The sequence below is a fragment of the Melopsittacus undulatus genome, chromosome 7 (assembly GCF_012275295.1).
Source record: "Melopsittacus undulatus isolate bMelUnd1 chromosome 7, bMelUnd1.mat.Z, whole genome shotgun sequence".
In the NCBI taxonomy this organism is placed as follows: Eukaryota; Metazoa; Chordata; class Aves; order Psittaciformes; family Psittaculidae; genus Melopsittacus; species Melopsittacus undulatus.
Window position 1 is genome coordinate 8,388,615 of NC_047533.1, and position 17,171 is coordinate 8,405,785.

Consider the following 17,171-nt stretch of genomic DNA (forward strand, 5'->3'; position numbering starts at 1 on the left):
AGAGGAGGCTTTGCATAAAGCACCACCAAATATCCACATATCAAAACTACCCCGCCAGCTCCCACAGTGCAGTGAGGGTATGTGGTGACTGTAGGTGAGCTCGCTTTGCTGTGGGGGGCACTCCCTTGATCTTATCTGCCCTGTGAAGGCAGGTACTTGGATAAACAGGCAATCCCATGATCTTATCATGCCCACCTCTCACAGGGCTGTTGCTCTGTGCAGAGCCTGGGGCTGGTTCGGTGGTTTCCAATATGCCCCCGGGGCCTGTCTGCCTCTAGGGAGATGGAGGGAACAGGGTCATGGCAGGGTGCTTGCAGGGAGGTGGCACTGGGGCCGCTTGTCATCCCTCCTGCCTGCTTTTTAATGTAAGGCATGTCCCAATGAATAGCATTCGGCAAGAGAAGTGTTTTATTTGCCTTCTGGGCAATGGGGTTTGCTCTTCCTGGTGCAGAAATCCTGAAGCGAGTTGGGGAAGCAGTCCCATCCCATAAGTAGTCACACAGATGTTGGGAAGAACACTGATGTAGGAGGTGAATAATACTATAGGCTCCTATTCATACAGGTGGGACACTTAAACTAAACAAGGGTTACACATGCATAGAGGACAAAGTGCTGGTCTAAGTCTCTGTGCTGTTTGCCATCATGGCCTTGTTCACTGATGCTGGAGGTTTCTGCATCCCTCCAGCAATTAGCCACCAACTCAGTGGCTGTGGCTATGATCTTCTTTGGAAAGGGGTTCCAGACACAACAGGAGAAAGCTCTGGCATGGTTGTTTCCCTGTGATCCTGTAATATATCCTGTCACAGTGGATTTGGTGCAATAAAATGCATAGAACAAGAAACAGTTTTGAATTAACCTGAAGAGAGAAATACATGGAGTGCTGCTATCTTGCTGCTTGTTAACATGCCAAATGCAGCTTGTCCAGCTTGAAAAGGGGAAAATATGATCCTCTTAGAAATGAGACTCTGATTCCATTCCAGCACTGGGCTCTGAAGCAATCCTGAAAAGCCTCTCTGGGATTGCCAGGGTTCAGGGTGGGGTGAGGAATATCTTGCTGTGTGCCTTGAGCCCTTTGTAGTGGGATGTTTTTGGTGTGTGGTGGATGTACCGCTGCTCGCTGAAGGAGGAGGATGATGGTGATGCTCCCACCTGAGCAGACCCTCGGGAGGCTCCCAGGTACTTTGATGTCTGGAAAAGCGAAATCGTGGGAAGCTATTCCAGGAAGAAAAACACAGGTGAAGGGGAATAACTGGATGGAATGTCCTGGATCCAGGACTCGTCACCCTCCAACATGATGTGGGGCCCTGGGGTCCCTCATCTCACATAGAGCCTCTCATAGGCAGGATGGGCCTTTGCTGTCCAGGAGCAGCCCCCATGCTTTTTGACACAGGACCTGGAAATAGTCTCTGACACCAAGGAGGGCACCAACCAGGCTCTAGGTTGGCTTGGAGTTTTGAGGGGGCCATAAGAAGCCCATGAATACCCATTACCCTCCACCTCTTTGTCCTTTTGTGCCTAAAATGTATATAACTGCATATCCCCCCCCACACACAGTTTTTGAGAGCTGCTGCGTTACAACCAAAGTAAAACATTTCCAGGCTCAGCCAGAAAGAAGTATTGATGTCTGAGAGGAGCAGACATCTGATGGAAATACTGACACACTTAAGCACTTGGAGCTGTGAACCACACAGAAAGTGAATTATCACTGGGATGAGCCAAGCAGCTACAGAGATGAAGTATCTTATCCGTATAAGTGAATACATACAAAAGCATTTTAGCATTGCTGGGCCAGCTGCTTCTCGTTGTAGAAGGCGCTTCCTGACTAGTTGCTGCCTTTTTGCTCTTCTGAACAGCTTAAAATGTTTCTCTCTGTAGAATGTTTGCTGTGAGCAGCAGTTGATAATACTGCAAGTGCTGATCACCATCAGAAGCGCCTCTTGGTGATTTTCAACTCATTGCTACTTTGATTGAACTAATAAATGGTCGAATTCTAGTCATATCTTGGGAGTCCACAACCTTGATTGTCTGCTCCTGTCTCAGAACCCACTAAAGCAGCAAATGTGTTAATCCCTGCCTTGCTGTCAAGTGATGGAGTGAGTTCCTGTAATCCCTATGTGAGTTTACTCCTGGTAATTTATCCTGATGTGCTGTGGTTTAACCCCAGCCAGCAGCTCAGCCCCACACAGCTGCTTGCTCACTCCCCCTGCAGTGGGACTGGGGAGAGAGGCGGAAGAATTAAAGTGAGAAAACTCTTGGGTTGAGATAAAGGCAGTTTAATAGGTAAAGGAAAAGCTGTGCACACAAGGAAAGCAGAACAAGGAATTGACTCATCACTTCCCATGTTCAGCCATCTCCAGGACAGCAGGGCTCCACCATGCAGAACAGTGACTTGGGAAGGCAAACAGTGTGACTCCAAAAGTCACCCTTCTTGACCCAGCTTTACATGCTGAGCATGGCACCATATTGTATGGGATATCCGATATCCCTTTGGTCACCTGGGCTCATCTGTCCCAGCTGTGACCCTCCCAACATCTTGCACACCCCCAGCCTGCTCACTGGTGGGGAAAGGAGCAGAAAAGGCCTTGATGCTGTGTAATCAGTGTTCAACAGTAACTAAAACACCCATGACTTCTGCAAGTCAGTCTGATGGCTGGATGCTTGGCCTCAGAGAGGGCAACTTCATGTCTCCTTGATGTCTTGGTGCCTCTTGTTGAGAAGTTGTTGGAAACACCAGCCATGCACAGCTGGAAGGCAGGAAGGAGATGGTAGGCTCTGGGCACCCAGTAGGAGATGTGAGTTCTGGTTCCCTGCTTTAAACTCCAGCTCTTCTCAGACAACAAAGAGATGAGACTGTGTCCACTTTTGGATTTATCACCATATTTAAAAGCTATGTGAGTAATAAGAGTAAAATTTCTTTCTCCAAGTCACAGTTGAGCAAAGCACCTCAGTGTGCATTTAAGTGCTTTGTGGAGGTCTCCAATTTGGATCCTGTTTATCTTTTAAGTCATAAGCATATAAACTTAAATTTGAAAAGCTGTTTAAAGAAGTGACTTTAAAATCATTAGTAACATTCTGCTTCTAATTCACCACTCTGTCTTTCTAGGTACTACCAGTCACTATGACTGAACTTTGCATTTAAGTATCTTGAGAGCTGAACTTTGTATCACACTATCTGCTGGAAGGACTGAGAGCAGAGATGCTGAAATGAAGTTGTCAGAAACAAGAGACGATGCTCTTTTCCACAGTAAAAGCTTCAGACCACAGTCCTTCTGCTCTGAGCCTAAATTGAATTTCCTCTTTATTTCAGCATTCCCTAATGTTTTATAATATCAGTTTGTCCCTTTATCATTAACCCAGGTTCGATATGGCTTTCAAAAAAGAGTGATTTCCTTTTAAATGGCTGAACGGTGCACTTGGGTTTGTACTTAGTCTGGGCTTGTTCCTGTTTGGTAGGTTTGTGTTACAAAAGCCAAAATACACAAGTCTTGATCATTTGGCAAACATCTTGGGCAGAACTGTGTATGTTGTATGGAGGGGTTGTGCAGCTGCATGGGGTTTGTTTTCCAGTAGATGAAAGTAGCAAGAGCTTCCATCAGAGTCAACAAGCAAAGGAAGATCCGTACCCATCGTGCTAGCGCAGAGGTGTATACAGGGCTTTTTAATAGGTAGCCAAAGTTGGTACCATTGAAAGAAATCCTTATAGTCTAGAAGAAGGAAGAAAAAATCCTGAAAAGAACAGTTAAACCACGATGTTTCTCAACCATATTTTCCCCAAGGATATATTCTGGTTGGGAAGAGACCATGGGCAAACAGCGTCTCAGCAAGTGCTGGTCTGATAAGAAGGAGATGCTGGGGCTCCGTCTTCTTTTTCTTTTTACTAAAAGTGTATGCTTTCAGGGAAAATCTGTTCATTACAAGGAAAAAACAACCTAACACCCTCAACCTTTGACTGTTAGGAATACCACAACACTCTGGCCAAAACCTAAAGTATTTCAGTTGGAAATGCTGCCAGGGTATCAGAGCAAAAGTTCTTTGAAACCCCAATGAGTGTGGGCTTTGCCTCCTGTGAGACTATACCTCCCATGAAATACCACATTTTGGGGCCCCTGGGATTCTTCATTTCTACCCTGCAAGGCTATTGACTGAAACGTTTTGATATTTATAACTTTTACATTTCCACAAGAATGAAAACCTGCTCGACAAGAAAAGCAATGCATTTTTCTCTTAAAAATGCTCCAGCTCTTCCAGTTAATGGCAGAAGAGCAGCTTGAAGCCAATGCCGTGTCCTCAGGTATTCAGAACTGCTGTAATTACATTGGTTTCACAGTCAAATTGTAGTTATGAATATGCTTAAGCTGCAAAATTAGGATCTCTATCTATATTGCATTACTATCAGAGATCAACTCAGGCCACCTGGATTGTAGGATTAGGTTCAGACTTACCTGTTTTGAATTACTTTTTACTTGCTAATCATGTAATCATAGCATCAAAGTGCCTTCATTGTGGAATAGGATTCCACATGATAAATATTTTACAAAACCAAGACTCTTCTGCCTAGTGGAGCATAGAGCCTCAGAGTTGGTGATGCCAAGTGAAAATGTTGGTTAGCAAATACAAGGTGGGGATTGATCTAGCTGGGTTGAGGATAGCTGTAGAGAGCTAATTCTTCCTTATTAGACTGGTAGAAAGGGTAAATAAACCATTCAATGTCAAGAATGATTTTACATGTCACTAAAATGAGCCTGAGGACCATCAGACACAAAAACCAGACTTTCAGCATGCCCCACATTCCTCCATGAGGAGTCTTTTGAGCCTGAACCTTTCCTTGTGTCATTATCCTATGGTAAAACAGATTCTTTACCATGTGGCATGGTTCACTGTCATCACTCTGGAACATCGGGAACAAACTGATGCAGCTGGTAGATAGATTGAAGAAATGGGGATTTAACCTTTCAGGCTCAGTCTTTGGGTTTGCACTTCTTTGTCATACAGAGGTACAGCAGGGGGCTAGTGGTGGGTTCATTTATTTTAGCCATTCCAGCCTGCATCTTCTGTCCAGCCTTCCTTGTTTCCTTCATCCCATAGAGTTTGCCTTTAGACCACCCAGAGCCACTTGAGAAATGGGTTTATCCCTATTTCTCCTCCTTGTATCCTCTCCGTTGTGGGTCTTGCAGCGGTTGTGGACAGACTCAATAGGAACAAAGAGATCCAGAGACTAAACTGTGAACTTTGCAGCACACAATATCTACCAGATCACCCCCCCGCCCAACATCAGGTGTTGCAATGACCCTGCATAGAGGTCTGCTCTGTTTGTTGTGATGCACCCGATGGGGTGATGGCTGTGTTTTGGTTACTACAGGGTTGAAGCCGTCCTTGTAGATAAGCTACTTGATTATGGTGTGCACAGCTGTCTTTGGAAGAGCTCTGGGCACATGGCAGCATCAGTAGGACAAACACAATGATACATTTCTTTTTATAACAGCTTTTCTGTTTTCTGGCATCTGCTCTTATTTACTCATTCCCATTTCTTTCTCCCTTTGCAGAATACTTGAGGAGTGAGACCGCCTTTCTAGAAGAGTTGGTGTTTGGAAGTGGAGATACCATTGAACTTTCCTGTAACACCCAAGGCTCTTCTGTGTCTGTTTTCTGGTTTAAAGATGGTATCGGGATTGCACCTACCAACAGAACTCATATTGGACAAAAACTGTTGAAGATAATCAATGTGTCATATGATGACTCGGGGCTGTACAGCTGCAAGCCAAGGCATTCCAACGAGGTCCTGGGAAACTTTACAGTCAGAGTCACAGGTATGTGCAGAAATACAGCTCTCTTGGTGACTTATCCTTATTTTTGTGCCTCCACATGTTCAACACAGCTGGTGCTTTGTGGTGTTTGTCCGTACTTGGTAGGTCTCTACCTCCCTGGTAACTCCTGGCACAGATTAGACTGGCAAAACAAACCAATGGAAGAACGCTTGCGTGTCCATACCAAATGTTAAAGCTTGATGTTAATACCGAGAGAGACTTAGAAACGGTGCTAGTCAGATTAAACCACAAATCCCCCTTAACACTCAAATAGATGCAATGCTACATGTGCCTTTGAAGTCTTTTGTGAGTGAGTGAACTGTGGCTCAGGGAGGTTAAGTGACTTTTCCCACTTTGTGTGACAATCTGTGGCAAAATTGCATGTAAAAGCTGGAGGTTCCTGAAAACTGTTTCTCTACCATAGCTGATAAATCTCTTCCCTCCATTCCAGTTATCACAAATTACTAGTTTGTTTCTGAAGTAGTTTATCTGTAAGCCATATATGTCCCAAGTATGTGGTTCATCAAAGGTATTTGTTGGAGTTCTGATATTGAGAGCAAGTGCTGTGTTAGGAAAGCACATGCTGTCATTTGCTGGGCCGTGTTTTCCGCACTTCAGAGAGAACAGCTACAAGCTGTCCAAGTCTGGATCACTGAACAGAATGTGCCAGAAAAATCTGTTGTTCTCAGATAGCTAATGGCTAGCACTAAGATAGTCTCTTGTGATTTCAGGCCGCTGCATTGGTAAATGGGTTCTCATCACTTTGAGCAGATAGAAAGCCTCCTGATCACACAGATTAAAAGCCTGAATTTTCAGAAGAACTAACCCCTTAGATCTAAGGTTTTGAAAACTCTCTTTTGCCCTTGAACTGTTGGAGCTTCTTCAAGCATCCCAGGACAGTAGGTCCTTGCCTTTGAAAGCTGAGTTCCCTCAGAAAGTGAGTAGCTCTGAAAACCAAACACAGAGATGTTTGTGATTGTAATCACAACCACTCCATAAAGGGCTTTCTCGTGCCAGAAATAGGATTTTGTGTGTGAGAATCAAACCATCATGAGAATAAAAGCTCGTTTCAGTGAGACTCCACCAACATCTGCTTTTCATTGAATGTTACTGGAGATTGCTGTGAATGCTTCAAGGTCATATCAATTAAATGGTTAAAGGAGTATTTGGCCCTTGAAAGGCTTCCTTTAACTAGGTATGATTATTGGAACTATCCAAGGAACTGCAGGTTGTTAGAAACGTTACTCTCTCTTATTTTTTTAAGTGACATTTAAATGCTTTTGAGTTCAAGGGGCAGCAGGGAGGCAGAAGAGGGCAGCTGGTTACACACTCAAATGAAACAGCTGCCAGCCCCAAAGTTTGTAAAGTGAGAAATTGTTTTTAATAGTGGAAGGGCTGATAATCCTCTGCTTTTAAAAAGTTTAAGCCCCTGTGTTTTTCCTCTTTGCTAATAATAGCTAATAACAGCTTAAGAACAAGCGAGTAACCTGAACCTGCTTTCTGACAGCATTATGAGTCTTTGATTCTATTAGCCCACTGTCATTACCACCAAAGTGCTGGTAATGTGGGAGTCTCCGTTTTAGCTGTCAGCAGCACTTGTTTTAAACTTTGAAGCCCTGCTTCATGTGGCAATAGTGGCGCCTCTCGTATGTGCAGATATTTCTTCATAATTAGTATTGATTGCACTGAGGAGATGAGATTGTTATCAGAGGTTTGTGGTTTGTGTTCCCAATTCTTAAAGGTAACGCCAGCGATTAGCTCAGGTATCTGGCTGGGTGTTCATGTGAGTATCTGATGTTTGGGGCTGGAGTTGTTCTCTGCATTACCTGGTTTAAATCTGTACTAACAATCTGAATTGCTCTGATGTGCATTCTTCTGTGAACAAAACTAGGCTGGGTGTATTCAAAATCAGCTGGTGCACATGTAAGTCCCATTTTGAGATGTGCTTCCAGATTCTTCCAGGTGATCCTGCCCCTCTACTCTGCTCTTGTGAGACCTCACTTGCAGTATTGTGTGCAGTTCTGGTCTCAACGTAAAAAGGACATGGATCTGTTGGAATAAGTCCAGAGGAGGCCATGAGGATGATCAGGGGACTGGAGCACCTCCTGTATGAAGACAGGCTGAGAAAGTTGAGGCTGTTCAGCCTGGAGAAGAGAAAGTTGCATGGAGACCTCATAGCAGCCTTCCAGTATCTGAAGGGGGCCTACAGGGATGCTGGTGAGGGACTATTCATTAGGGACTGTAGTAATAGGACAAGGGGAAATGGGTTAAAACATAAACAGGGGAAGTTTAGACTGGATATAAGGAAGTTCTTTAAGGGTGGTGAGGCACTGGATTGGGTTGCCCAAGGAAGCTGTGAATGCTCCATCCCTGCTGGTGTTCAAGACCAATTTGGACAGAGCCTTGGGTGAGATGGTTTAGTGTGAGGTGTCCCTGTCCATGGCAGGGGGGTTGGAACCGAATGATCTTAAGGTCCTTTCCAATCCTAACTATTCTATGATTCTGCAATTCTAGGAGGGGATCAAGATTTTCCTATGTGGAGCTCTTGAGTTTTGAGTCTGCAACAAATTGGCTCTTCCAGAGCAACTCTCAGTGTGTACAGTGATATGCTTGATGCTGAAGGCAGAGCAACAAGATGCTGAAGCTCACATATTAGAGTTGAAAGCCAGGTTGATTAATAGCAGGGCTTGATCTCTTTAAAATGCTTCCCTTGACAGACATGAGCTTGCGTGTTTTGCTAGCTTACAGAAAGAAACGTACTGTCCTCTTTAAACCTGAGCACTTGAAGAGGATCAGAAACAGGCTGCATGCACAAACTGATCTCCAGCCCTGTTGGCAGAAGCTCCGTTTCTGCAACCATTTCATGTACACAGCAGCCTTTGGATTTAGTGGCTGAGCAGCTTGCCTGTGACGAGCATGACCCGCAGGCTGATACCAGCAGAAGAAACTTTCAAAATACTCAAGACTGAGCTATTCAAAACAGCTGCCTTTTTCCATTCATAATTAAAGGTCTTTTGAGAATAACATCTAGAAGCACTTGTTGATGCCAATACTTGTCAATGTCTGACAACAGTTTTACTATTATAGTAAATGATTGATGAATAGCTTAGAAATTAGTCACCTTCTGAAAAATGTGATGTTTTAGTAACCTGAACAGGACAATAGCTCTAAGCATGAGATATTTGATCTTAAATCCTAAGCTTCACCTCTCACCTGAAGCGTGGACAGGGTCAAAGTCTCTTCCCTCAGCTTTGTGGAAATGTATTTGAATTGGTTTAAAAATTGATTCAGCTCCTCTGGTCGTGATAGGTTCATTGAAAAGTAGAAGTAAATGATAATCCCCTGTTAATATATGGATAACCAAATCTGAGAGTGCAGGGCTGAGAATGTGCTGGTTTCTCTGTCGATGCTGGTGGGGATTTGGCTGGGTTTCTGCCTTCGCCAGAACTTGAGCAAACCTGCTGGTTCAGCCAAAACTCCTAAACATCCACTTCACTTTCAGCAAGCCCCGTGGCATTTCCCTCCTTCTGCTGCCAGCAGGACCTCAGCTGAGGGGTTGCAGTTAGATATGTGCTGCAAGTCTTCCTTGAGACTTTGCCAAGGAGAAGGTGCAAAGCCCAATGTACTGCTGCAGCCTATGGAGATGGTTCCTGTGCTACTTCCACCTGTAGATGGTGAATATGGCTGGAAAGTCCTTTCAGATTGTGCAGAGAAATAGCATTTGTTGTTACCTTTCCCTTAACTTTTGTTTTTTCTCTCTGTCTTCCCCCTTCCTCTCCTCTTTTACCTCCACTGAGCTGGGCAAGAGAAACAGCAGAAAACTCAAGTGCAACTTGAAATGAAGGAGGTTCTGCCTGGCATGGTCTGAAGTAGTGCATTTTTGACCACATGTTGAAGACTCAGAGTTTCCTGTTTTCTGGTGTTTAAGGCCAAGTTCTTTCACCACTGTCTCAGCATATAAAGGCTGCCGGATTGCTAGCATTTTGCCTTTATTTAAAAAAGACATTCCTGGAGATTATATGAAGTCAGTGGTGCTAAATCTTCCAGACACTGAATTGTACTAAATCGTGTAAACTAAATCAAACACTAAGCTGCTATTTGATAATGGGATTTATATTTACAGTAGTCATTTGTTTGAGAGGAAAGAGGAACTGAGAGTTCATTGTGGACAGCTTGGAGAAGGTGAGATATTAGATCACATAAAGAGAAACAGATCAGGATGTTTTGGAGAGGTGCAGATGTTAACCTGTAATCAGTTACTGCCTTGAGGTGCCTTTGTGGGAGGAATATAACTGGAGGGAACTGTTTATGGAGCAGCCATCAAAACGTTGATTGAGAGAGGTTGGATTGCAAGGGGAGGTTTTAAAAGCTTTAGTCTGAATGGTTGAGCAAGGAGTTAATAAAGGGAGATGTGGCAGGGGTGTATTGAGGTAAAAGAAAAATGCAGGGAAAGTGAGTTAGAAATGCTGACCTGTCATTTTGAGACTTGGTGGAATAAAATGTCTTTAGAGTGAATGCTCGAGGAGAAGAAAAAAGGTGGGGGAGAGCTTGTTCTGCAGAAAGAAACTTCCCCTCTTGGAATTGTTTTTGTATTTATGAGAAGAGCACTTGACACAGGGAGAAGTGTTTGGCATTGGACCCTGGTCTCTAGTGGCAGAATACTGACAAACTCATGACACCTCTCTTCTAGTTCAGAAAGCTCCTGGCCAATTGACCCTCCCAGCAGCATGGGAGGGATGGGCTGGTGGAGCTGCAAAGAAGGCTGACCCATCACTGGAATATCCTCCCTTGATGGAGCCCACCATGGCACCAACAGCCTTGTCAAGCATGGTGCCCCTGCATACCATCCTCTTTCTGCTTCACTTTTCTCCTTCTCTTCCTAGATTCCCCTTCATCGGGTGATGATGAAGATGATGATGACGAGTCAGAAGATACAGGTAATTTGTTTTTCTGGCATACAGAGGCCTTTTCTTTCAAAGCAATGTGGCTCCCAAGTGGAGCAGCTCATCCAGTTGTTCACCTGGTCAGACAGACACTCTTTCTCTGTGTTGAAATCAGTGACCGTAGGATGGTACCATGATGATGCTTATCTAAAAAGTTAGAAATAGTTAGTGACCAGAGTGGTACTGCTGCTATAACATCCAACAGCAGCAGTAGTGTGATTCATTTTGAAACTTCACTCACTCTGCTAATCTGATTCAATGAGCTGGTGTTTATGAATTCTCCTTGAATGTAAATCCAGACAAACCTGCTTACTTTTTTTTATGTTCGCTGACTTTACACCAGTTTTACAGCGTTGCAAACCTTCACCTGCTTCATTTTTAGCTGGTTTGATTCTGGTCCTTACCAGCACCTTGGCTGGAGTCAGAGCATAACATTTACACTATCCAAGAGCCAGATTACCTGATGCTGTAGGCAGGAGCAACCGCTTTGACTTTAGTGCCTTTTTCTTTCACTCACTTAGGAAAGGGAGCCCCAGGACGGAGCCTCTCAGTGCTTTTACTCTGAATCTCTTTCAGACCCAGTGCTTGTTTCTTTAAGCGCAATAGCATTAATCAGGATCATTACATGCTTCAGAGGCGTTAGTGTGGTGTTTTATTATGCTCTTTATATTCCTGCAAAGTGAGCTGCCTGTGTGTATGTGTTTTCAATAAATAAATGTCTTGCATTTGAACTCCCAATCAGCTATGTACATTGGCAGAAGTTCAACATGACTGGAAAATTTCTGCTGCCCATAGCATTGGACATGCAGGACTCTTTAAAACAGGTCTCCTACTGTAATAAATTCATAGCACATAGCTGTGTTGTCTAGTATGTGGACAGCAGTGTTGAGTTACGGTGCCAGGCGACCCATCGGCGGCAGCAGTTAGTGGTTTTCTGATGGCTTCTAATTAAGGACTGGATTCTGCAAGGTGACGGGCACCTTTGCAGAGGCACTCAGTGTTCCTGATGCCTGCTGAAGCCTGGTAGAGGGATAGGAAGGGTGAAGTTTGATCCTGCGGGATTTGTTCCTGCTGCAGAACAGGTTCTGATGAGCACCATTAATTGTTCTGTACTTTTTATTATGTGGTTTGTAGCAAACTCTATCTCTTAGCAACAGATATCAAAAACCAGCAGCTGGTTTACGGCACAGACATGGTTTTCTCCACTGAAAAGGAAAACACACGTTTCACCACATGTATTTATAGCTTATATTCTGGGTCTTCTTGACTTCGAGGCTGTCTCTTTTTTTAGACCTGAAGGTAACGGCTTGTCTTTGCTTAAAGGTCTTGTTATAAAATGTTGGATTCTGTTCTGCTTTAAAAATGGTTCATCAGTTTAACACGCCAGCATGGTGAAGCCTCATGGCATGTCATGACATGGATGTGCTTTATGTTGCTTTGTTTGACGTCAGACCTCCACTTAAACTTCTTCTCTTGAGTCTGGGGAGCTGTGTTATTAACCCTGGCACCACCACTGTGGGACAGTGCAGTGGGGCTGTAGGACCATCCTGAGCACATGCTCCTATGGGCAGCCCAAAGATCTATGTCCTCCATCTCTTGTGGCAAAAAGATACCCTAATAATGGGGTGTATGGGCTTCTGCTTGGCCATCAGACATAGCCATGGTCAGTAGTTAGAGGAGTAAAGGCAATAAACATGCTTTTATGCAAAAGAAAAATGTAATCAATAGTTGTTCATATTTCTGGGGGGGGGGGGGGGGGAGGGTGTCTAATGCATCCAGGACTGGCTCACTGCCTTTTGCCATATGGCATGTCACTGAATAAAAGCTTTGTCTCCTGGCCTCTTGTGATGATAAGTTAATTTTTCTGCTTTAATTGTGTTGTTCAAGAGAGTTTCTTATCCTCACATCTATAGAGATGGAGAGCTGATTCCAATAGCATCATGAGTTTAAAGCTAATCTCGTTAATCTGGGGGACTTGACCCAAAAGTGTTGATTAACTTGAGCTGGAAATAGCAAAGCAAGAGAATGAGAGGGAATCTGTCTTAAAAGAAATCAATATTTGGTGCAGAACCTCTTGGAGAGTACATAGGCCCTCCACATGGAGTGCCCTGCTCTGCTCACCCTCCTTCAAGCATCCTCTCTGAAGGGCTGCATAGAAACAGGGGCATTGCTTAGGGGTGGGCAATAGAAAAGAAGAAAGAGGAACTTGAGCAGCTTCAAATCATTGGCCTGTTTGTTGCAGCCTTGTCACAAACCGCGCTCCGCCTTTGCAGAAAGAGGCTTTCCAACACCTCTGTTCTCTACAGCTGTATTTCCTGGCCCTGACACAAAAACAAAACACCCTTTTCACACACTGCTCTTCTGCCCCAGTGCTCCCTACCCGCCTGTATCTGTTTGTTTGGAGCCCCTGCTGCGTAGCCCCAGCACCTTCAAAGAGCCCCTATAATCTCCAATTAAATCTGGCTGTGTACTCGGAGGCGTCAGCTGGAGAAATTACACAATTAGGGTTGATTCTGTCTGCCACAGAATTTTGTGGCAGCTCCTAATTGCTAAATGAGTGCTCGGCTGTATTAATTATTCCAAGTATCCCTCTCATTTTATTTTAATTGGTCATTCCAGTCGGATGGGTGGCCGGTGTCTTTACCAAACAAAACGGATTGTGTCGGGTTTGGTGTTTGATGATGGGAAAGAGCCGGTGATAATGTTTTTCAAGTCCCTTTTCTTTTCACACCTGCACATGCAAAATCACTGCTTGTAATTAATGTAGAGAGAGCGGGTCTAGAAATCTTTCCTGTCTTTCATCCTTCCTCCTTTCTCGCTGCCGAAACTCTCTGGAGCTTTGCAAGCATTGCTTGAAAAGAAGAGTTAGCAACATTTTCACCCCCTTAAAAAGTGGTAATGAAAGGACTCTGGGGGCACAGCAAACCAAAAGCAGTGATGTTTTGTTCACTGCTCCTGCAAGTGAGAACAAAAGCACTGTTTTCAATGCACAGACACTTTCTTCCAGTTCCAGTTCAACTTGAGAGTGATGTTCTGATTGTTTGAAACTTGGCACATCTATCCAGGGGTGCCCAGCTCTGGCAAGCCCTGAGTTGCATGGAAGAGAACCCAAACGAAGGGAAGGCACCTGGGGAAGAAGCAGTGTCTGATTGCAGGAGGGAGGAGTGGATCCTGCCTTTGCTCCATATGGAGAATATCCCCAGCTGGAAACTTTCCTGCTCCTCTCTGATGCCTGATGGCAAAATCCCTCTTGGCTTCAGTGACAACATTTGCAGCCAGTGGGTTGATGGGACTCCTGTGAGATTCAAGCTCATCTTTTGAGTGAGAAAACGTAGTGAAACCTCACCCTGCAGCACATGCAGCCAGTGTGGAAAGGGGAAGACTCCCCAAAAGTATAGCATAAGGAGGAGCACAGTCCTGGTGGGATGGCTGTGTGATCTAGTTACATCCCCATGCCCGGGTGAGTGTCACTGACACCATAAAATGGGATTTATTATAGGCAGATATGTTAATCAAACAACAAACAGCAGGTTATTTGGCTGCCCTTAGCAGCAGAGAAGAGGGACTTTTCCATCCGTGCCTGGCCTTTCCCTGAACTCTATCCTGTTTAGCCCCATTAACCTCCTGTAAAGTCTCCGGGAAATCAGGGTGCATTGCCAAAAGGAAGCATTGGGCTAGAATAGTCCATGCTTCAGAAACCTAGGACCAGATGTCTCCCAACATGGTTTCTGCAACTCCCTCCTCTTCAGGCTTCCCAACACCACCCACCTCCTCCAGCTTCACCCCCTGCTGCAGCCTGGGCTTTCACCCAACCTTTGCTTGGTTTCTTTCCTTTTTCTTGGTTTCTTGCTCCTTTTCCCAACGTGGGTGACAGCAGCATCTTCCTTTACCATCAAGACCTGCTCTTTCTTTATGGCTTGCACCCACTCTTCTAGCGTTTTTGAATGTTCCCCATTCTTGTGCAGTTCTACTGACATTTTAAGCTCAGATGTTGGAAGGCAAATGGCAACATGTTGTCCAGCTTTATTTAACCCACATTACCGTGTAGCCTTTGAGGGCCCTCCCAGGTGTGCTGTGTGTTCACAGCACAGTTTGTAGAGGGATTTTGCAGGAGCATGGGAATTGGAGGGATTCCTCTTTCTGATTTGTTTGTGCCAGCCATACTGTTTCAGTGCCACCCTGGCAAGAAGTGGTGTGAAAGGGATGAGACATGAGAACAGTGTTCCCAGCAGGGCCATCTCCAGCGGATGGAGGGCCTCCAGAATGTAGCTCTTGACATTTCTCATGGATAGGCAGGCTTTACAAGGAGCCATGGGAAGACAGGGCCATGTGGAGGTGCTAAAAATCAGTGGGTGTGTGGATTTCTTTTGCTGAGCTATGTGACCTTGCCTGCAAAATCCTTGGAGCTAAAATACAGCAGGAGACTGAGTGGGGGACATGAGGTACTTAGACCAAGGTGGGGTCCTTAGACCAAGGTGAGGTCGTCACTGACTTACCTGGAAGGGCAAAGGGATGAATCTTGCGGAGCCAAGCACATTGGGACTAAGTTAATCAGGGAGTGCTGGAGAAAGAGAACAGCTCAGGTGCACCTCAGAGGGATGCAGCAAGAAGGGAAACTTTGTACACCCCTGTCATCAAGGGGGAGTGGGATGCAGAGGCTTCAAAGTAGCACTGACGTGGGGCTGTGATGCTGGGTGTTGGGCATCTCCTGAGCATCATCACCACTGCAGGAGAAGCCAGCACCAATGCTTTCCCAACAGCTTTGGTGGCCATCATGTTTCCCATAGCAGGTACTGAAGGACCAGCACCTTCAGTTTGTCTTGGCCAGAAGCACACAGGTGTCTCTGACTGGTTTGGGTACTCTTGTGTCTCTGGGTGCTTCCTTCCCACACGGAGGAGACAGCCAGTTAAGATCATTGGCTTACCCTTTGCTGTTTTGCAGCCCAAATGCTGTTTGCCCCCATTTCCCTTTGGCCTTGGCGCAGAGCACAGAGCTGGGGGGGGCTGGATGTGACCTTCCATATGAGAGGGGAAGCACCCCACATGCAGCTCTGCAGTGTTTCCTTAAGCAGAAATGAAAGCTTGGGAGGCTATTAAAAAAACTTTCTTCCCAGCATAATGAGTTTGCTGCTGCCTTAATTTGGAGTGAATATGTAATGTTTGTAACGTAGCCAAGAAACATCACTGTTCTTGAGGCAGATTATAAAAAGTATCTCATGCTAACACTGGTGTTTTAGAACAACTTATCCCTGTTCAAGGGTAACATGAATCTTTAAAACTAAAATCACTTGTACTTATAGAACATAAACATGATAAACCAGTTTGGCACTGGCTGGTTTTCTTCTTTCCTTCCCTTAAGGAGGCTACGTTTGTGCTCACTGAGAAGCAGTTTTCCAGTGCACTCAGCTAATGCTTTTTCCCTGCTCCCTTGCTGGCCCATCAGTGTGTTTTTGCATTTCTAACATCTTTCTGCTGTTCGTGCTTCTTGGCTACCATTGTCCCTGAAGGTACATCTGTATCTTTTTAAACACTGAGGCTAAACTCTCGCCCTGATCTGGGATAATTCTACCTGTTGATTTAAAAGCAGCTACTCTAGATTTACACTGGCATTACCAAGACAAAAACCTGGTCATGAACCTTTCATCACAAACCTAAAATGCAAACACCCCGTTTACGTCTATGAGAGTCATTTAGCTGGAAAGCATTTCTGTGTCATTTATCTTAACTGCAGCAGGTAGCAATTTAACTGTCACTCCGCACATGCCAAAGCCTCCTGAAATGCATCTGCTCACCAGCTGATATCCTCTGTGGCAGAAACAGGCCTGTTCAACTTGGTTTTTGCTTCCTCAGGTGTCCCCTTCTGGACCCGGCCAGACAAGATGGAGAAGAAGCTGCTGGCAGTTCCCGCTGCCAACACTGTTCGGTTCCGATGCCCGGCAGGTGGAAACCCAACCCCTTCCATCTACTGGCTGAAAAATGGCAAGGAATTCAAAGGAGAGCATAGGATTGGGGGCATCAAGGTAAGGCCTTGGCTTGGGTCTCTTTCATCAGCCATTTCCTACCAGCAGAAAATTGTATTTCACAGGAATTAACGTTGAGAACACGTGTGGGGATGGAGTGGGGGTGTTTCTTGCAGCCTTAGCAATTGCTCAACACCGAAGTGTTAAAAAGGGCTGCTGTCCCTTGGGATTGAAGGCTAATTCCCTCTGGGTTTGTCTACAGTGATTGTTCAGTGAACAGGTAATAGAGGCTGGGTTTACGGTTGCGTTGTGAGCAATGATGAGAAAGCAGGAGCACAAACTTCTGTCCTAACTGCTGGACGTCAGCCCAGTGCATTGAGACATAGCTGCTCCCGGCTTTCCAGGCTTTCGACGAAAACTGACACGGCATCCTTTGAAGGTGTAGGAGGACCTCACCAAAGAGC

General features: G+C 45.0%; 1 protein-coding gene across 6 annotated transcripts in view; it reads left to right on the plus strand.

Annotated features, from left to right (window-relative positions):
• Window positions 1-17,171, plus strand: part of FGFR3 (fibroblast growth factor receptor 3) — a 56,348-nt gene that overhangs the window by 15,592 nt on the left and 23,585 nt on the right. For all 6 annotated transcript variants that reach the window (XM_034064923.1, XM_034064924.1, XM_034064925.1 and 3 more), the window contains exons 2-4: window positions 5,544-5,807; window positions 10,688-10,741; window positions 16,598-16,767. In XM_034064923.1, the coding sequence (XP_033920814.1) occupies window positions 5,544-5,807; window positions 10,688-10,741; window positions 16,598-16,767 (488 nt within the window). The remainder of the gene's footprint in view (window positions 1-5,543; window positions 5,808-10,687; window positions 10,742-16,597; window positions 16,768-17,171) is intronic.